Genomic DNA, 21,463 nt, shown 5'->3' with positions numbered 1-21,463 from the left:
GAGAGGAATTAATGCTTTTGAGGACTTCCTTTGTGCTAGCAATGATTCTTTATGAGGTGCTAAAGCTGGTAAGGTATGTTTTAACATTGCTGTTTTAGAGAAGAGGAAATTGGGACTCAAGCCACTCAAGTGACTGACCGAGGGTCACAAACTAGGAAGTGAAGGAGCTGAGGTTTGACCTGGGTCGCACCCAGGCTCTTCCCAGCATGGCCCGCTGGCGTGCACAGGCAGACCCCACACAGCTCCTGATCCCTAGTTCCTAGCTCTGTTTCATCAGACCAGGGGTCCTCTATATACCATGGGTCACTCTGGCAATCCAGTGAAGCCCATAGACACCTTCTTAGAATAACATCTTAAAATGCACAAAACAAAATGTTAACACATTGAACATATCTAATAATATATTAAATAATAAGATCTAGCCACAGATCTAATACCTTACATGATTTCCAAATAATAATAAGTGTAAACGAGAGTCTGAAGAACCTGTAACAAGCAAGAGGATAAATGGAAACACCTGTGATTTCTATTGGTGATAAAGTCACAGGACTCCTAACACAGGTTTGCTGCCCACATTCATGACTGGAAACAATGCTACATTTCAGTTAGAGGTGAGTGAAAATAAAAATTTTCCACCATCCAAGTTCACAAACTCCTGAAAATTAAGCAAACCTCACAACATAACAGGTGGCAAACAAACACATGAAAAGATATTCACCATCACATGTCTTTAAGGAAATGCAAATTAAATGCAAATTAGAACAATAATGAAATAACACTACATGGCTATTAGAGGAGCCAAAATCTAGAACACGGACAGACCAAGGGCTGACGAGGATGGAGAACAGGAACGCGCACGCATTGCTGGTGGACATGCAAATTGGTGCAGCCATTTCGGGTGACAGTCTGACAGTTTCTTATAGAACTAAACATACTCTGACCACATGACCAAGGAGCAATCGGGCTCCTTGGTATTTGCCCAAGGAAGTTGAGAACTCATGTCCATACAAAGACCGGCACAGGGATGTTTACAACAGCTTTATTCATAATTGCCAAAATGTGGAAGCAACCAAAATGTCCATTCGGTAGGTGAATGGATAGATTCTGCTACATTCAGATGATGGAATATGATTCAGCCCCAAAAAGAAATGAGCCATGAGGCCAGGAAAAGAGAGAGAGGAGACTTAAATGCATATCACTGAGTGGGAGAAGCTGATCGGAAAAGGCTACATACTGTATGATTCCAACTGTGTGACATTTTGGAAAAGGATGTAAAAAAAAAAAACTGTGGAGACAGTAAAAAGATCATGGTTGCCAGTGGTTGGGAAGGTGGGGAGAGGGATGAACAGGCAGAGCACAGAGGACTTTTAGGACAGGAAAATATTCTGTATGATATCATAATGACGGATACATGACATCATCATTTAAACCCACAGAATGAACAACACCAACAATGAACCCGAAGGTAAATATGGACTTTGGGAGATGAGGATGTGTCAGTGTGGGTTCATCAGTTGTAATAAATCTACCACTCTCGTGGCGGGGGAGGATATGGGGGCGGCGCTGCATGGGTGAAGCATCTCTGTACCTTCCCCTTAATTTTGCTGTGAACCTAAAACTGCTCTGAGAAAAAAAAAAAAAAAAAAAAACCCAAACCCAAAACACCACAGAGCAGAGAGCGGCACTGCCATGAATCCCCAGCATGCAGGACACTTGTAAACCTTTTCCTCAAACCTGTACGGCAAAATAATAAGTTTGCATTTACTGAATGCTCATAACATTGTGGGCTCTCATCTAAGCGGCTGCATTTCCTACTTACAACAACTCCTTGAAGGGGGTAATATTACCTTCACTTTACAGATAAAAAAATTGGGTTTCAAAGTTGAATCTTTAAAACAAGTTAGACAGATCTACCTACTACACGCTTGAGTTACTAGATTAATATAGAGAGATCGCAAAGCAAGCTGTTAAAAACCCATTTACTTGGAACCCCTTATTTTTAAATTTGTGCAAATAAAACAAAATAAATTGGATGCTGAAGCTGATATAAGACTGCAAATGCCATCTTTGACCCCAAATTTCAAAATACTACAACCATCAAAAGAGCTTCATGGTACCAGAACGTGAACTGAGAACATCTAATAAGCAAACACTCAACTGTGAAATTCTAAAACCATGAATGCATAAATACAAATTAATACTGTTGTCCACCTTAAATATTTCAGACAGGATTTCTTTTTTCTTTAATTTTATTTATTTATTTATTTAGGGCGAGCATCAGCAGGGGGAGGGGCAGAGGGAGAGAGAAAATCTTAACCAGACTCTGCACTAAGCACAGAGCCCCATGTGGGGCTCGATCCCACGAGCCCGAGATCATGACCTAAGCCAAAATCAAGAGCCCGATGTTCAACCGACTGAGCCACCTAGGTGCCCCCAGACAGGATTTCCTTTGAAAATAATGGTAAGAATGATGTCTGAGCACCAACATTCCCCTCCACCCTATCTTTGACGAAATAGTGTGGTTGGAGGTACAATGGATTTCATATTTCTCACACTGTCAGTGCCTACGGTGAGGTCCTCACACAAAGGTCAATTAACTGGGCACTGCAGTCTGGGATCCCTGGTTCTGAACATTCCATTTATCCCACGAAATTCTAGGCAAGCCCTTTAATCCCGTTCAGGCTCAGGTTCCCCATCTATAAAGCTGGGATAGGTAACACCAGCCCTTATTACCTCACAGAGTTAGTAGGCGAATCAAGTGAGAGGCTAGGTGCAAAACTGCTTCTTGAGCAGAAACACTTAATCCCATTGTGATGCATCACTAAACTCTAATAAAGGATAAGTCCTTCAGTACGATCTGGAGCGCCGTGGTATATCCGAGCAGGGAAATACAAGAGTCTCCTGCAGCACTAGCAGGGATTATTAATCCACGCTGCCCACACCTGTCGCTGAGTTCAGCAGCAGCGGCAGCAGGAAGGTCAATGATGTGCTCTTTATGGCAACCCTTCCCACCAAGAAGGCATGAAAACCCTGGAAGAACGTGGAGCTGGTGATACTCAGGTTTACAATTCCTTGCAAGGGAACAGAACGTGCATCCTCCCCTCCCCCAATGACCAGGGCTCGTGGACTTGACCTAGGCTCCTCTTTAGGGAGAAGAGTTTCAAGGAGATGGTGACCCATCACATCCAATGTCTGAAAGTCACGGAGTCAGCAAGGATACAGCAGCTGTGACGGTGTGGCTACCTCCGAGGCCCCCAGGGCCCCTGAAAACAATCATCTCTACCAGCATGGTGGGAAGGAAGCTGGAACGGGAGGGAGGGGAAGCCACGGGAGTGAGGAGCACAGAGACCATCTTCCCCAAGAATTTGGTTGAGAAGGGAGGAAGAAACAGATCTGATGACCTCAGTCTCATGAAAAGGGACGGCTGATTAAAGGGGCAGGGGGGCGCCTGGGTGGCTCAGTTGGTTAAGCGACTGCCTTCGGCTCAGGTCATGATCCCAGGGTCCTGGGATCGAGTCCCACATCGGGCTCCCGGCTCAGCGGGGAGCCTGCTTCTCCCTCTGACCCTCTCCTCTCTCATGCTGTTTCTCTCTCGCTCGCTCTCTAATAAATAAATAAATAAAATCTTAAAAAATAAAATAAAATAAAGGGAGGGGGCAGAAGGATGGAGAGGGAGATGAAGGAAGGAGGGAGTTAGACAACTGGTTAGGCTTTCTTAAAAGGCTTTCCCGGCAGCATCATGCGGCTCAGCACAGAGTCCTCCCTCCTATGTGGGTCCCCAGACCACCCACTCTGCTCCCTCCTCCACCGGCGCCAAGTTCGAGGCCAATCTCCCAGGGCGGGGTCAGCCCGCAGTCAGGGTAGCGAGAAATTGTCCCAGGATGGGCCAGCAAAGGAAGGCAAGGAGAGGCGAGGCTGATGGCGGGGCAGGCGAGGGAGGACGGGAACCTGGGAGGGCGGGGGAGGGCAGGTGCAGGGAGGGCCCCCTGGTGAGAGGAGCAGCAGCTCTGAGTGTTAGTTAGAGAGGAGTCTTCTAGAGGAGTTTAGGTGGAGCAGCCCTGGTTGGTGGCAAACTCCTAGGCGTGGCTCTGGGGACGGGTGGCTGAGGCGGAGGTGGTGGGGGGCAGCCACTGGAACCGCCAAGGCGGAGGGCCTCTGAGGAGAGGGTTCGGGGGGCGGGGGTGGTGGGCATCGGACATGTGGGAAGGCTGGCCAGAGCAGGATGGGGAGGGCATGGGGAGCAAGGAGCGCGGTGCGGCTAGGATGGGGCACGTGGGAAGGGGCTTCTGGAACACCAGGTGAGCCCAGAGCAGGCGGACCAGCCAGGGTACCAGGCCAAGCTGGGGGTGGGACCGTATGACAGGCACCAGGGAGCCGCAGGCAGACCTGTGCTTCAGGACGATGGCTCCACAGGGGTGGGTAGCTGGGCTGGAGAGGGAGAAAGGCAAAAGGGAGTTGAGAGACTGGCGACTGTGACCACCTGGGTAAGAGGTCACTGCTGCCACCAAAGTGGGGGAGGTGAGAATGGAGGGCAGGGGCTGAGCATGAATGGAATTGCAAAGGAAGGGGAAGTGAAGCAACAGGGGAAGAGAAGCAGGTATCAGGAAGAAGTTGGTGAATGTGGCTTGAAAGTGCCCAAGGGGCATCCTAAAGACAGCCACAGGCACCCAAGTGGGGTTGTGGAGCTCAAGAAGGTAGCGACTGTAGAGAGTCATCATCACGGGGAGTGACAGCTGAGTGTAGGGAAGGTTCCCCCTGAGAAAGCACCCCCAGCAGAAGCAAAAGGAGTCAGATACAAGCCCCTGGAGGACACCTTGTATGTCCTGTGGAAAAGGAGAAAGAGCGTAAGGACGACTTTCAAAAATGAATCAAGAAAGTTGTGTCACAAATGCAATAAGAGAGTTTCAAGAAAGAGGAGGAAACTAATCGCTACCAGGTACTTTAAATGCTTTAGGTAAATTTCACATATACCCTTCATCTCAGTCCTGTAAGATGATAGCTCTTATTATTCCCACTTCACAGATGAAGAAACAGAGGCATCATCACAATACCTAGTAAGCAGTCAAAGAGAGTTCTCAGAATAAAGCCCAACATTGTTACAACAGACTACACGGAAGGGCCTTCAACCACCTGCCTCCTGGCTGCCGCCACCCCCAGCCTCCCCGCGTACCACTATCCCCTTTGCTCACCCCAGCCCTGTCTTGGCTGCTTCTTCTAACCAGCCAAGAGCTTTCCCACCTCAGGGCCTTTGCACTTGCTGTCCTCTCTGAACAACCCGCTCTTTGCCTAGCTGACTGCTTCTCACCTAGAGACCGCAGCTTAAATGCCACCTCCCTGACACCCTGTCTAGAATCAACTCCTCTCTCCCAGTTCTAGCACAACACCCACAACAGAAGGTCCTTCCTGGGATGACATGATAAAATTATCTTTGTGTGTTTCTCTCTCCTAACTGGACAGAAAGACCTGCAAGTGTGGGCTCTTCTCTGTCTTCATCCTTCTCTCTGGTGCCCAGCATAGAGCGCCAGCACTTAGCAGTAAAGAGTAAATTAATGAACATACTTCTTCTCAGGTAGTGTTAAGTTCTGAGGACATTCCTTCCAAGAAGACTTTCAATCAGAATGACCAGGTCTGCCTGAATCTGGGCAGCAAGGCTGGTTTTAGCCTTTTCCTAATCTTCTGGTCTGTGGTGAAACGCACACAGCTCCTCGAAGACATGACATGCACAGGATGCAATAAATTCCTTATGCCTGAGACAGCTGTTACGCATAGTTGGGAGACAGGTCTACCTTCCCTTCCAGGATCACTCAGATTCCACATCCCTTCCATGGTGAAGTTTCATGTGACTCTCCACTCAAAAGCCTTCCATGGCTTTGTGTCTCACTCAGAGTAAAAGGCAAAGTCCTCCCAGAGGTTTCATGGTCCACATACCCCGGGCCCCCTTCCTAGACCCCACCTGCTACCGTCTGACCTCTACATTCTTCTTGCTATTTTCAGAACATACTGAGCACCTCCGCTTGTCAGCACCTCTGTGCCTTCTGCTGTTCTCTTTGTCTAGAATTCTCTTCCCTCTAAGAGTCCACATGCTCATGTTCTCACTTTCTTTAGTTCTCTGCTCAAATATTGCTGTCACATAGAAGCCTTCCCAGCATATCCTTATATAAAACAGCAACCCACCTCTGCTCAGGACACTCATATCTCCTTTACCTTGCCTTCTTCCTTATTTTCTGCCTAGCACTTACCACACACCCCCCCACACACACACACGCACACACACACACACACAAACGTTTACTCTCTGCTTCTCACTGAGAAGAACATAAACTACAAGAGGGCAGGAATTTTGTCTGTTCTCTTTACTGCTGCATCCCTGGTGCCTGGCACGCAGTAGACACTCAAAATGATTTCTCTAATGGATTAACAATTGTGGGAAATTTAACTCAGGGAGGGCAATTAAAAAAAAAATACAAATAGGTAGAAACAGTCTGTTTGTTACTCAAAAGCAGAACACAGAATTACTATAGGACTCAACAATTCTACTCCTAAGTAGATACCCCAGAAAACAGGAGCTCGACGGATACGTGTACGCCGGGGTTCACTGCGCCGGTATTCACAACATCTAGAAGGTGGAAACAACCTAAGTGTTCATCGACCGATGAGTGGACAAACAAAATGTGGTCTATACACATACAATGTGGAACTATTCGACCTTCAGGAGGAAGGGAATTCTGACCCATGTTACCACACTGATGAACCTTGAGGACATTATGCAAAGTGAAATAAGCCAGTCACGGAAGGACGAGTATTGTAGGATTCCACTTACGTAAGGCACCTGGAGTAGTCAGAGCCCTAAAGGCAGAAAGCCGAAAGGTCTTTGCCAGGGGCTGGGGTAGGGGAGAGTGGAGAATTCTTTTTTTTTTTTTTTAAGATTTTATTTATTTATTTGACAGAGACACACAAAGAGAGAGAGCACAAGCTGGGGGAGTGGGAGAGGGAGAAGCAGGCTTCCTGCTAAGCAGGGAGCCCGATTCCAGGGCTCGATCCCAGAACCCTGGGATCATGACCTGAGCAGAAGGCAGATGGTTAATGACTGAGCCACCCTGGCACCCTGAGAGTGGACAATTTTTGATTAATGAGTATAGTTTGGGATTTTTCAGTTTGGATGATAAAAAAAAAAAAAAGGTTTGGGAGCTGGATGGTGTGATGGTTGCAGAACAATGTAAATGCACTTTAATACCACTGAACCATACACTTAAAAACAGTTACGAGGGTAAATGTTATGTATGTTTCACCATAATAAAAAAAAAAAAACAAAAGAAAACACCTCCTACTCAATTCAGCCATTGGAAAACTTAAGTGTGGTTGGAACAACTTGCACGTGTGAGTCGACTTTCTCAACTATAAATTTTATGGAATCTAAATATAGATTAAGTATTTCTGATTAAAATTCGGCCCCAAATTGAGATGTGCTATGAGTAAAATATATTTTGAAAGCTTAGTAAAAAAATGTAAACTATTTTACTCCTAACTTTTATAGTCATTACATGTTGAAATGATATTTTGATATATCGGGTTAAATAAAATATATTAATAAAGTTGAAAAAGAAGAGGAGCAGATTCTCATGCCTGCTACCACACAGGTGAACCCTGAAACACTGCGCTAAGTGAGACAAGGACCAGACGCAAAGCAGCAAATATTGCATGGTTCCACTTGTCTGATATGCCTAGAATAGAAGTTTTATAGAGACAGAAAGGAGATCAGAGGTTACCAGGGGCAGGAGCAGGGGATGGGGAGTTATTGCTTGGTGGGTACAGAGTTTCTGCCTGGGGTGATGAAAAATTTTGGAAATAGAAATGGCAATTGCTCTATAACATGGTGAAGGTAATTAATGTCACTGAATTGTACACGTAAAATGGTTAAAATAGCAAATTTCATATATATCCACAGTTAAAAAAAAAGGATAAGGAATGGGGAAAAGAAGTAAATGGAAGCAATCATTTTCTTAAAGCTAGAGATAGAGCAACAAACAGCTGTGGGGCAAGTATCAACATGCTAGCTCCTTGGTGATGGGGTAAAGGAAACTTCCCTGGATTTGGACATAAAGGAATTTTCCAGATTTAGACAGCTCTCTCCTAGAGAAAGGCTGGGAGAATAAAAATCTTCCCACTGCTGAACTCCTGTGGACAAACGCTTGGTGACAGCTTGCTACCCTGTATTTATATCTCTTAAGACTATGACACATAAGAGGAGGTGGGGAGTATGCCAGATGGCAATAAAACATGGTACATACAGCGGAAGGCTCTGAGCAGGCTCTGAAGTTAGAGCGTATTTGAGTTTTCTTTCCAAGAAGCTGCAGTGAAGTTTAAGGTGAAGAACTTTTATGTAATATAATTTTATATAGAATGCATTGAAGAATATATGTATATACTGTTACATTTACAACTTATCGTCCCTAAGTATACACTCTTATAACTATGTTATACAGTATACTACTTGAGTTCCTACCTGTGGAACGTGTTAAATGGAGAACTGTGGCCCCCACCCTTTGTCTTTTGCAAAACTCATTCTTGAACCTGCAGGCATTTGGTTCTCTTCTGCACAGTTGTCTTCTGTCCAATCCTGCTTCCTCTCCCATTCCTTTCACAGGTGTTGATTGCTAATGAACACCTTATACTCCAAACACCTTCTAAGCATCTGCTTTTGAAGATCTAACCTATAACAAATACCTACTGCCTGTCAGGCATTATTCTAGGTGCTGGGGAATCAGCAAGTATAGAAAACAACTCCTGCCCCCATGGGGTTTTAATGGGGTTTCTGGGAACACTTTTGCCTACATAATAAGGCAATGTTTGTAGCTATAGCAGGACCTTCTACCTTCTTCCTGTCTTGGAAACAGATGTGATGGCTGGAGCTTCAGCAGCCGCCTTGCTCTACAAGGTGACAAGTATGATGGAATGCCTAGGGCTGCACTATACAATTTAACAGCCACTAGTCACATGGGGCTATTAAGCATTTGAAATGTGGCTAGTCTGAATTGAGAGGAGCTGTAAAATACATATAGGATTTTAGGACTTAATAAAAAAATGAATATGAGATATATCAATATTCTTTAGTATTGACTACAGGTTGAAATAATATTGTAGATATATTAGAGTAAATAAAATATATTATTCCAATCAATTTCACCATTTTAAATGTTGCTACAAGAAAATTTTAAATTACATATGTGGCTTGCATTATATTTCTACTAGACAGCATTGGCCTAGAGAATCAGAGAATATAGCCACTGAACCTCTAGCCACTATCTCTCTACTGATATCTGGTTTAAAAATAAGCTGGGTGCTTGAGACCTGGGGATGAGCCAGGCATGTCCCTGTCGTCACAGAGCCCATAGTGAGAAAGAGACACAAAAAGCAATCAAGGAGGGATACCAATCAGCAAGATTTCATAGGACCAGAGCCTGGGGTCCCCAGTGGGCACCAAACCCAGACTGAGGATGGAATAAGAGAAGAGGAAGTGAAGAAGAGCTCAAGGAGGGTTCCCTGAAGGAGGTGATGCTTGCTTAAACTGAATCACACAGAGAACAAGCTAGCTAGGCCAGGAAGGGGCCCCTGTTCAGCACAAGCAGTATACATCCTCCGTGGACTAGGGCTCTAAAACTCCCATTATTTGATGAAATTCGGAAAGGAAAGTATACACTTGTATTGGTTCCCCGTTTAAAGAGCATTCATCGTCACAGATAAAGCAAACCTCTGAACAAAACCATGTATATGCAACTATTTTTCAACTTAAAGCACTATGCAGTTGTTGGGTGTTAATAATAGTAACGAAGTTGTGGTTGTGGCTGTGATTGTTACAGAGGGGGCAGCCATCCCTGCCTTACTGTTCCTGGACTGCTCTTTACTCGGTGGCACTGCTCACAGCCACCCAGCCCAGACTCCAGGATTCAGGGGGCGTCCATCCCAACGCCCATCCAGCAAGGCCAAGGAGATGCCAGTAGGCGATATCCTGCCATGGTAGCTCCCTTTCGGAGAAGGACTCTTCTCGGCCATCTCCTGCACTGTTGGTGGGGAATGTCCTCTGGAAGAACCTCCAGGGAGGACGCCACAAGGCCTGTGATATTTTCCATGCGATGCACATACCCCTCGGCTCAGAATCCTCATGACTATCCCACAGATATGCTTTCACATGTGTTCGGAGTGTGGGTGAGAAAACGTACTGCAGCACTAAAGATGGCAAGAGACTCGGAACGAGAAAAGCAGTTGAATAAATTGTGAAGTGGGAAGCCATGAAAATAATAAAGGGATTAGAGCCCCACATACTGACATAAAACAATCTCCAAGATATATTTGAGTGAAAAAAGCAAGGTGCACAATATGTAAACAAAACATTTTCCAGTAAAATATAAGTAGCGGGGGGCGGTGGGGGGGTGGGTGGCAGGATGCACACACACACATGCCCACATGCCCACATAAGTAGAGGCTTTCAGGAAAAGCAGATGGAAAACGGTCCCATGATTGCCTCTAGGGCTGGAACCTGGAGGCCTGGGGAAAAGATACACTCACCACAGTACATGCTCTTGTCCTGCTTGAATTTTTTTTTTTTTAATCATAAGCATACATTTCTTTTTTTTAAAAAAAGGAAACTAGTTTTTTTCTTAAAAAGACAAAGAAATCTTTATAACTGTATTTATAAAATGAACCACAGGGAACCTGAATTAACCACTTGCTGTGAGGACAGCTAAAAAAGAGAGCTTTTTATCTCAGGGTAATATTTGGGGGACTGGATCCACTCAAGCTCGTATCTAATGTGCAGCACACACACTCACGCTGAGCCCGCCAAATCCATGGGGGACAGTGGTGACAAGGAATGAACACAAAGCTGTCGTAATCTAGGCTGGGAAACCTGTTGAACACAGAAGCGCCGGGAGGCCGGTACAAGTAAGCAGACAAAGTCAGAGTCCCCCTCAGGAATGCATACCCGGAGACCGTCCTCTGCTCTATCAGCGCTGCCTGCCACTGTCCGTATTAGGCAGAGTGGTACTTGACGCACCCCAGCCAGCAGGGCAGAGCCCAGCTTTGAGGGCCGTGGTGGGTGATTTCAGAGGTCCAGAATGTCAGATAGGCTTATCTAGACCAGGAGATAGCAGCCTGCCCTGTCAGCTGCCCCCTACCCCACCTTCCTGCCTCCTGCTGTGCTCAGCTTCGGAAGGTCAGCAGCCACTTGTACCCCCCAAGCCTGGGCCACCCCCCGCTGGGAGCCACTGCAGAGGCAGAGGTGGGCAAGGGTCACCGTCAGGAACAAAAGGTATGCAGTGACCCTGCTGGATGCTCACAAAATACAGACATTTCCTCCTCACGAGATAACCCAACAGTTTTCACTTTATAGGCTGGCCCCATTCCTGCTGGTGACAAGAGTCCATGAGTCACTTCCTGCATGCATGTTTTTATGATGTACAAATCCCTTCTGGTCTGCACTGGTTATCTGTGATCACTGAGCAACCCCATGGAGGCTGGTAGAAAGAACCCTGGATCGGGAATCCAGGCTCGTCCTCAATGGTCCCCCAGGTCCTCTGTTTGACTGCGAGGCCCTCTCTTCACAGCCTGGCCCTGGGAGGCCGTTCTTTGTGGGTCTCCTCCTGCATCCATCTATTCTGCTCTGCCTGGCTCTCACCCTCTCCCCTCTCCCCACCCACACCTTCATTCCTCTTACACAGCAACACACTCTCCCTGGAATATATAGCTCTCTGCCTTGTGTTCCCTCAGTGAGGCCTAGCAAATTTCTTCTCATATGTCAAGCTCCAAATCATACCTTTTCTTCCAGGAAGCATTCTCGGATTGCTCCAGTCAGGCTCAGTCATTGCTTTTCTCTACTTCTGCAAAACAGTGTACGCACCTGTCTCATACACTTAGGATATTTATGAAAATAATGGCTAAGCATTTGCTGATCACTTATGATGTACTAGGCAGTGTTCTAAATACTTAACAAAGATTGCGTTAGTTAGTGCTCACAGCAACTCCGTGAGAGAGGGACCATCTTCATTTTACAGAGAACACTACTGAGGATCAGTGATTTAAGTAGCCTGCCCAAGGCCACAGAGCTAGTTGGTGGCTGACTGGTACCGAGACAAGTGCCTGGCACACAGCAGCTGCTCAAAAATTATTCACCTCATGAATGATTAAATAAGTTAATAAATACAGAAACAATGTTTCTGTCTCACAAACTGCTCAGAGCCACTTCTCATTCTTTCAAACCACCTCCCCTGTCAGGTGCCTAGCAAGGCACAGAACACTAGAAACATCTGCTGAAGGAATGAAAAAAAGCATATTGGACTCAACAGAGTCCAAATCCTGACAAAGCCACCCGCTAGCTTCAGATCAATAGCCTCAGGTTCCTGGGCCCCTCTATGTCACCTGTCAAATAGAGAGATGGTACACAACATCCTCTCAAAATACGTCCTTCTGACACTAGGTACATATAAAAGAAAAGACCAGATTTCGGATGATGGCAATTCCCATGTCAAACTTTGTATTGTATTGTTTTGTTTTGTTTTCCTTCTGGGCTGTTTTCCCCGAGGAACATTACACAACTGGATGTGACATTTGATCGGGGTACTACCCTGATGTAGAGACAATATATTAGTCCTAAAAGAGTTAATTTGGCTTGATCCTTGGTTCACTCTATCCTTGGCAAAACAGGTCACACCCAAGGAAAGAATTATTAAGTGCCTGACAAAACCCTCATAACTAATCAATAATGAACCATGATCCCAAGTTAAATTATGCAACTGACACCTAAGCCACTGCTCTAATGACATTGTAGGTCCTTCTCCCTGTCCCCTGGCACCCCCACCAGAGGCTTTCTTCTCCAGACAGATGCTGGTCAATCTCCCCCAACCACCACTGCCAACATACATGCATGCATATATACGTACACACACACTCACACACACACACTCACATGCTTGTGAAATGTTAAAGCCCAGACCCACTCCAGATGGTGCTGAGACGTCCACAACAATGGAAAGGTGAGGGTTCTGGCTGAATTCCATTTATTTCTACTCTAACTGTGGCTAGCCAGGAGCTTGGCTATGTGCCTGATAACCTGACACACCTGTGCTATATGTCTTAGCATTAATGGTCATCCACGTGCATGCTAATACCCAGCATTTCTTGTTTGGCTAATGCTCAGCATAAACTACTAAACCCAAGGATACCTAAAAGAGGTGTGTGAGTGAGACAGTGTCTGTTCATGTTAGAAGAGAGAGAGGACCCATGTTCTGTGTTTTGTTTGACTCACACCAATACAAGCTCTAGGCTCTTAGAGCTGAGTATTAACCATGCACACAAATCCAATATGGTGAGAGACTATACCATAACCGGAATGCACATTAACAGTCCCTATAGAGGACACCTGTTATTTATCCATCTCACACCTCTATGACCTTGGGAACCTGCTCCTCCCTCATGTCAAGCATGTGATGCTTGAAAGGGCTACCAAAGACAGTAGCCAGTTCTCCTGGTTTGGGCACAATAATTGGTCCAGGGACAGCCCAATCAGAATCCTTCCCTGAGATTTTATTCAATATTGAGCAGGAGGAGAGAGAGTCTAGCCTTTGGGTCATAGAGCTATAAAGATATGAACTAGAGACCACCAACATGGAGAAAATCTGTTCACAGGATGTTAGAATGGAGCCAACATAGAGCAAAACGTCCAAGACATAGATGGAAGGAGAGAGGCTAGGAAAGACTGTCTGGACCTTCTTGTTTATACAAGTTAACGACTCCCTTTTGTGTTTAGCTTTGAGCTGGGTTTCTCAAGCGTGTGGTGCAAGTGACCTTACACAGTCAGAGCCGTACTTGGACCATATTTCCAAATGTGTTCCACGCTTCAGGATCTAGATAGTTCTTAGGAGATGGGCTACCACACATGTGAAAGGTCTTTATTGCTCCTCCTACGAGGCATAAAATTCCTGAGCAAGATGCACTCTCAACTCAGCATCGCTAACTACAGACGTTAGTGCTTTCCCTTTGTTAGCTCAGGCACCAGTGGTGACCTGCCAACCCCAAGAGTCCACAAGTACTCTTCTATTTCAACCCATCAAAGCTTGTAAAATAAGGCCTGGCCAGACAGGGAGAGGCAACCGACCGACTGGTGATTTTTGAAAAAAAGCACATCTCCTGGTGGTCGGGCCTCCATCACATCCCGGTGCTGGCTCATTCGCTCTGCAGGTCTGTCCTTGGATCACCAAGAGAGTCCTCTCAACAGCCAGAAACTGCTGGGTGCAGGAGGCCATGGCATTTCCTCATAGAATAAGGTCTCTGAAAACCTTCCTGAGAAAACACCTTGCAGCCCGGCCACCTGACTTCTATGGGACCTTTTCAAAAGAAAGCGGTCACATGCTGTTACTGAAAAGAGTGATGCTTTGAAAACAAACGGTGTCCCCCTCTCCAAGTCTGAAGAGCTTCCCAGTGATAGAGGAGCTGGGAAGTTACAGCAGCTAGGTGGGGGTAGCACCTCAGGGACCGGTCGCACCCCTTTCTCTCCTTTTTCTTTAACACTTCTGTCTCTGCTAGGAAGGGCTAAAGCTTGGCAGGTTATGGGCAGGCACTGCCTGGATGGCTAGAGCTCTGGGCTGAAGTTCTGGCCTGGTGGAATGCTCCTCCTATGTCCCATAAAGTCGCCCCAGGCTTGGAGGAACTTTGGCAGCTGTCCCCCCAGGGGCAGGGGAAAGCGACCGTATCCCACGGTACACTCAACAGCTCCTCATCACCAAAACAAAAACACAACAGTCCTGATCGCCATGGAGAGTTCAATCCTGTTGTCTGGGATTGGCACCAACTAAAATTCCAAGGGCTCTGGCTGAGCTACCTCCTGTGAGGTCTAAATACAGCATGCTCACTTTTAACCTAAACATACAGTCTGGACCACTGCCCGGGGCTGACAGCCCCCCAGGGCCAGCGGGAAGTCTTGACTTCTGGCTGCCCATTAGGCAATGGGCATCGCAGTGAGAGAAGAGATGTGATGCCCTGCTTATTTAGGCCACGTTCACCAATGTTGCCTATGGCCAAACAGTGGGGGAAGTAATCAGCTTGTGGAGGGTTAACTGCGAGTGTGACCCTGAGCACAGAAATGCATCCTGGGGAAGAGGGTGGGGGGAAGAAGGGAAAGAGAGAGGGAGAAAATGCCGTAAGGACCAAAGACCTATTTCTTAGCCAATTAAAGTCAAGGCATCTTTCTACAATGTTGGCTCCCCCGGGAATGGAATTTAGGGCGTAAGCTCTAGAATCAGACAGACCAAGGTTGCCTCCTTGTTATGTGATCTTGAGCAAGATAATTGACTTCTCGGTTTCCATAGCTCTAAAATGGACCACAGGACCATGGAGGTGTTCACTAAGACCATGTTTATAAAGTGCCTGGCACGCAGAAGTTGCTCAATAAATCATAGCTACTAGCAGTGGCAGTGGTAATAGTAGGAGGATAGTGCCAAGCATGCCTTTATTCTCTCTGCCATGGAGAGGACACAAGAAGAGTAGCTGAGGCCACCACGGTAAGACAGAGGCTCCCACCCAGGATAAGCTGTGCATGTACAGACCAAGGAAATCTTCAACAGAGCAAAACGCTAGCACACGCCCACACCTATTAAGAACCTTAGAATGGCAGGATGGCGACAGCTTCCCAAACTCCCGGCAAGCCAACCCGCGTGCCCCACAAGGGTAAGAAATCACAGGATTTTCCCTTACCTTGGTGTTCATACAGGACTTCCCTCGCTTATACTCCTTGTGGGATCCACGTTTGTCCAGTTTGTACCACAGGGCTTTGGCTTTCCAGGTGGTCACCTTGGACTTGAGCTTGGAATAAAAATTCCTGTGGTCCAGAGGGTCTAGGTCCAGATGTCGTGTGAGGATGTTGAAGGCCTGGAGGGTGCCTTTGCACGTGGAAGCCTGGACAAAGTTCTCAAAAACCTGCCCGGCCTGGCTCTGCTTCTCGTCTTCGTTTTCCCCCATGTTTCAGGAGCTGTGTAGCACAGTGGTATGGAGAGGCTGGAGGAGAACACCATGAAGTACCTGGAGACACGTCACACCTGCAAAGGTAGGTGGAGGCAGAGGTGAGCTCCATGGCAATGCAGGCAGGGTGGGGGGAATGGGTGCTGAGAGGGAAAAATAAAATTCCTTTGGGATGTTAAGCATACTAAACATTAATACTTAATGCTAAACATAAACCATCTATAGAAAATGTACAATCATCCCTTCTGACCTGACAATGGTGTCTTGCTGGCAATCTCTTTCTCCCCCCACCCCCCACCCCCACCAACACCCCACTCCTCTCGCTGGTTGTAAAGAACTACAGATTGCTCGGGGCGCCTGGGTGGCTCAGTTGGTTAAGCGACTGCCTTCGGCTCAGGTCATGATCCTGGAGTCCCGGGATCGAGTCCCGCATCGGGCTCCCTGCTCTGCAGGGAGTCTGCTTCTCCCTCTGACCCTCCTCCCTCTCATTCTCTCTGTCTCAAATAAATAAATAAAAATCTTTAAAAAAAAAAACAAAAACTACAGATTGCTCAAAGATATGGCCTGGCTGATGTCAGCATTACCTGGTCAATCTTGCTATGAGCTAGATAGTTCTAGAAATAATAACTAGTAAGGGGGGGGGGAACAAAGCAGAGAAGCGTACTAGATTTTGTGAGCACCACTGAAAACCTTTAATTCGTGGTGCTGTAAATTAGTTGACTAATATTAGTGTAATCTAAGCACAGAACAGTGCACAGACCAAAACATTCAAAGCACGTGCCTCCCTAGATTTCATGGCCTTCCCACCTATCCTAAGACACCAAACTTGAAAGTCTTCCTCCATTAGCTACTACAGGGCAGGTCCTTCCCCCATACAGACGACAAACGGCAACTTCTCGAAACTTCTCTCTACCTCCTCATATCTGCTGCAAGCACGGCATCCACCTCAGTCAGACAGACAAAAAGACACAGACACACACGGGTCTCCTCCCCACACACAAAAGGAGTCTGTGCTTTGTTAGCCCAAGCTGTGAGCTATTTGGAACAAGTGCTCAGGCCAACAGAAGGAAAAATGCGATGGGTATTCATTCACATCACGAAAATAGTTCGCCTGGGTTTTGGCCATCAGCCTGTCTCTCTGCACCACTTTAACCTTAGGCATTTCTTAGGGAAATCACTCAAGTTTCAAAGGAACAAAAATAAGTTAGGGTTGATTTTCCAAAGCAATGGCTATTTTTCCAGAATCCAAAGCTAGTGCAAGAAGACAAGCATAGAGGAACTAGGACTGCACAGCTGTCCGGAGGGCTCGAGAGGGTCGGTAAACAAGAGGATACGGCATACCAAGCTCCCCCAGACAGAGGCCTGGCGGGAGGAGGTCAGCAAACACAGAGACAAAGCCCTTGGGCTGGGTGGCTTCCCACTCTCCAGACAGAAACACTATTGTGGGTGCATCTGGATTGTGGGCTGGCCGTATAATACTAAAAGCAGAGAACGGTGTTTGCTTTCTTCCTTCATCCTTTACTCATCCATTCAGCAACAATTACTGGTGCCTAAGCAAGAGCCATGCATCACCCTAGGTCCTGGGGATGCAGAGATGGGGCCTAGTGAGGAAGACAGGTGTATAAAGAGTTGATTATAAGACAATAGGCAAGCACTTTTAAAAGATGAACATGGTGCATGGAAGCCACATAAGGAGGTGTCCAACAGAGCCTAGAGGTGTCCAGAGGAGCCACAGGGCGGAGGGGGGCTGGGATGCCCAAAACACTACAATTTTAGGAACAAGGTGAATTTCATTAGAAGACCAGGGAATAGAAGTTCTCAGGCAAAAGAACATCATACAGGCGTTGAGTCTGGAAAGAGCCAGGACAGCTGCAGAATGAGAGCAAGTCCAAGGCATCTAGAGTTCCAAACTCATGACAAGAGGTGATGAGCGCATCCAGGGCAGATCACGGAGGGGATCTGGCTTCTCCCGTGGGCTGCGGGGTGCAGGAGATAGAGCAGCGGGCCGAGAGGAGTCTCTGCACAGAGGAGGTGGCGGAGATGCATGGGAGAGGGAGGCGGCCATGAACAAAGCCACCAGGAGAGCCCCAGGAGAGCGCCCCCCCCCCCCCCCACACGAAGGCTGTACGGCAGCCCCGTGGGCACCAGCTGCAGGGAGCAGCCGGCTGGGGGCAGACACCCAGACGCTGCTGGCCGAGGGGGCACCGGCAACAGCATGGGACCCCTCCCCTTCCTCCCCTCCACCCCAGCAGTCTCCAACGGGCCTGGCACTGTGCTCAGCTGAAGGCCCATTCCCTGCTCCAGGCCTAGCCAAGTTCCAGTCTTCAGCCAGGCCTCTGTCCTCCAGGAGCACTGACCTGGCGGCTCTGTTCCCCGCACCTCAGCAAAGCCAGAAAACGTGGAGAGCGGGGCCTGTGCTTTGCCAGGTGCCAATAAGACATGGATTCCCTCCTGGAGGCTCTCTCGGCTCCTCAAACCTCTGCAGTGCTCACCTCAGCATCGCTCACATAAACATGGCCTCCTACTGTTTCATCAACTCTCCCCCAGGTACAGGACTTGCCACCCAGAGAGCATAAACAGCAAGACCCGTTTTCGAAGGAGCATCCTTGGTCTCTATCTTTGGAGGCACTCTGCGCCCAGCGCTGAACAAAGGATGCGGTCGCTGACTGAGAGATCCACAGCTACTTGAATTCTGCTGCCCTCCTGCAGTCCGTTCTGGGGACGGGCAGGTGGGTTCAGAGAAAGCCACAGGCTTCAGGGCGAGTGGAGCCCAAGTCCAAAGCTCGGTTTGGCCCCTGGCTGCCCTCGTGGCCTCACACAAGCCACAGAAGTGCTGAGCCTCAGTTTCTTCTTTTGTAAGAGACGTGATAATGTCCATCTTGCGGGGTGGTTGTGCAGAGAAAGAGAGGTGTGTGGTGGCAAGCCCAGCCCTGGGAGGTGCCTGGCAGAGGTGAAAATGGGTGCTGCATCCCTCACGTGGGGCAGATTTGTGTCTGCGGAATGTACCGGTTTGGAAAAATACTTCTGTAAATCAATTCTTCAAGTTGCCAACTCCTCCCTGTCTAAAATGGTGAACTGGTCAGAGATATCAAGCCAAACCTGACTCCCAGAGAATCATTTACGAACTGGAAGAACCTGTCTCCTTCCAGCTCCAGCTGCCGCCCCTCCTCCCCGCAAAGGAAAATGAACAACTTGATCTTAGGGCTCTAGTGGAGAGCCAAAGGTGGTGCAGAGGGTGCTCGCTGGGCGTGGGGGCTCCAGGAGCTCTCTCTTATCTAGAGGGAGCTACCTGGGGCGGTGGGGGTGGTGGAGAGAGATGGCAGGACAGCAGAGAGCACCACCTTTGGCCTATCCCAGCAGCTCGTACCAGCCTCAGACCTGCCTCCCCGCTCTGAAGGGTCTGGTCTCAACCTGTAAAATCAGCTTTCCAGTTGAAGTCAAAGACCTTAAAAATGACTCTCACATCCATGCAGGCTATGTTTCCTCCAGAAGAGCCTCAGAGTGTTTAGAGTCTGCCAGACGAGGGTGTGAACCTGGTCTCACGCACCAGCGAGGCACGTGACATATCTCCGCCTGTTTCCTCATCTGCAGAATGAGATGATCATACTCGCTTCATAGGGCCGTAAGGAATGAACTCCATCATGGATGTGACGTATTTAGCACCTGGCAGCTACATGATAACCAGCAGTAATTATGATTCCTCAAATGGCCCAAACGTCATCAAACCAGAAGGATGGGGCCAGATGCCCAGGTCAAGGAATTATCTGTACTTTAAAACTAGAAGCCATGGGCTTTCAACTTAGAAGATGTGGGTTCAAATCCACTTCCTAGCTGTGTCGCCTTGGACAACTCATTTAATTTCTGAGATTTCAGTTCCCTCAAATATAGAGTGGGGAAGGAGGTTTCCATAATGAACTGAAAACGTCCTTGGTACAAGGAAGTTCTGTTAATGAACTAGAAAGGCCGACTTGGAAGGGCTCTGGGAGTCTGTGTCTGAGCTCCAAGCCCCTTTCCAGAGACTAGAGTGGAATTCTTCTGGTAGATACTCTTTCTCCTTCCCCAAAAGAAACTCAAGGATTGGTTAAATCAGAGGATCCTGGGTAGTAGCTCTTGTTAAAATTTTCCTTGTCAACCACCACCCAGCTGTTGCTTTTTAGAGTTTGATACGAAATATAAATAAAACCACCCAGAAATATGAAAGGTTTCTGCATTTTCTGGGAAGAAACAAGACGTGATGCTTTAGTTTCCAAGAATAGCCTTGAAGCAATTTGTTTTTTGCCAACTGGAGTCCCTTATTTGTGGTTCTGCCTGTGTGACTTTGTGAGTCACAAAGCCAACCCCCTTTCCCTGCCCCCGGCTGCTACAAATTAAAAAACCTCAGGGCCTCCAATTGCTGGCAACAGCATGAGGAACGGGCTTGGTCCAGGGCATCTGGGAGACAAGTTCAAGGTTGACACAGAGCCCCTAAATCCTCTCAAATGAGAGAAGGAACCTCCTGACTGAAGAGCTTCCAGTGCACTCATATTTAGGAACCCTCCCCCTGCTTCTGTCTTCCCTGGGCCTCATCACCTGCCAAACGGCATCAAACAGGGTGACCAGGTGGTGGATAAATGACAGAGTTCTATAAAAACTTGAGCGCCGGAGGGACACCAGGCAGAATCTTCTCACAAAGCAGCAGTTTGGCCCAGAAGAAAAGCTCAGCCCTCAACCACACCCTCAAAGCTCAAAGGCAATGTCTCAAGGTAAACTGAATCTAAAGATGAACTTCTTGGGGTGGGGGGGGGTGAAACAGGGGAAGGGGATTAGGAGATATATATTTCCAATTATAAAGTCAGTCACAGGGATGAAAAGGACAGCATGGGAAACAGAGTCAATAATACTGTAATAACTTCGTACGGCCACAGATGGTAACTACACCTGTGTGATGCACGCTGGAAGCCAATACATCATGTCCACTTGTACTTGAGTTAAGTAAGTAGATCCAGTAAGAACTAGACAATAAAAACCAGACCCCCCCTTGCCATGGACACTGCCAAGCTCCCCATTCAGACTTACCATCTCCCAGGTACCCCGCAATGAGCCCCCTGGCAGGGCCAGTTTCCTAGGCAATGAAATGAGGCTGTTCACCCCCCAAGCACTCACAGGGTGGTCAGAAGAACTAGAAGCCCCAGCTCCGAGCCTCACGCACAGAAGACCCTCAGTCACAGCAACCTGCCCCCAACACTGAGGTGAGGCTAGAGGCAGCCAGGGAAAGGCCTCCCACATATACTGCATCTCTGCAGAGCCCAGGCTCACAGAGATGCCTGCAGGCCTCATCTTCTCACCTGGCCGGGCTTTCCACCTACAAGGACATACAGCAACCAACTTGAACCAAGAGGGGCATCTCCCAGGTTTGGGAAGGAACTACAAGGGCCCCCTTGTCCTTGTCATTTCCTTCCAGCCAGGGGTCCGCAGCCTT

The 21,463-nt window shown here is 47.6% G+C and overlaps 1 protein-coding gene across 4 annotated transcripts in view; it reads right to left on the bottom strand.

Annotated features, from left to right (window-relative positions):
* MICAL2 (microtubule associated monooxygenase, calponin and LIM domain containing 2) overlaps nt 1–21,463 on the bottom strand; it is a 210,713-nt gene that overhangs the window by 147,368 nt on the left and 41,882 nt on the right. For all 4 annotated transcript variants that reach the window (XM_064577105.1, XM_064577103.1, XM_064577104.1 and 1 more), the window contains exon 2: nt 15,742–16,082. In XM_064577105.1, the coding sequence (XP_064433175.1) occupies nt 15,742–16,005 (264 nt within the window). In that variant the 5' untranslated portion in view covers nt 16,006–16,082. The remainder of the gene's footprint in view (nt 1–15,741; nt 16,083–21,463) is intronic.

The sequence above is a fragment of the Mirounga angustirostris genome, unplaced genomic scaffold (assembly GCF_029215605.1).
Source record: "Mirounga angustirostris isolate CCGP_5_RB_7025 unplaced genomic scaffold, mMirAng1.0.hap1 SCAF_13, whole genome shotgun sequence".
In the NCBI taxonomy this organism is placed as follows: domain Eukaryota; kingdom Metazoa; phylum Chordata; class Mammalia; order Carnivora; family Phocidae; genus Mirounga; species Mirounga angustirostris.
This window is presented reverse-complemented; position numbering and strand designations above follow the sequence as displayed.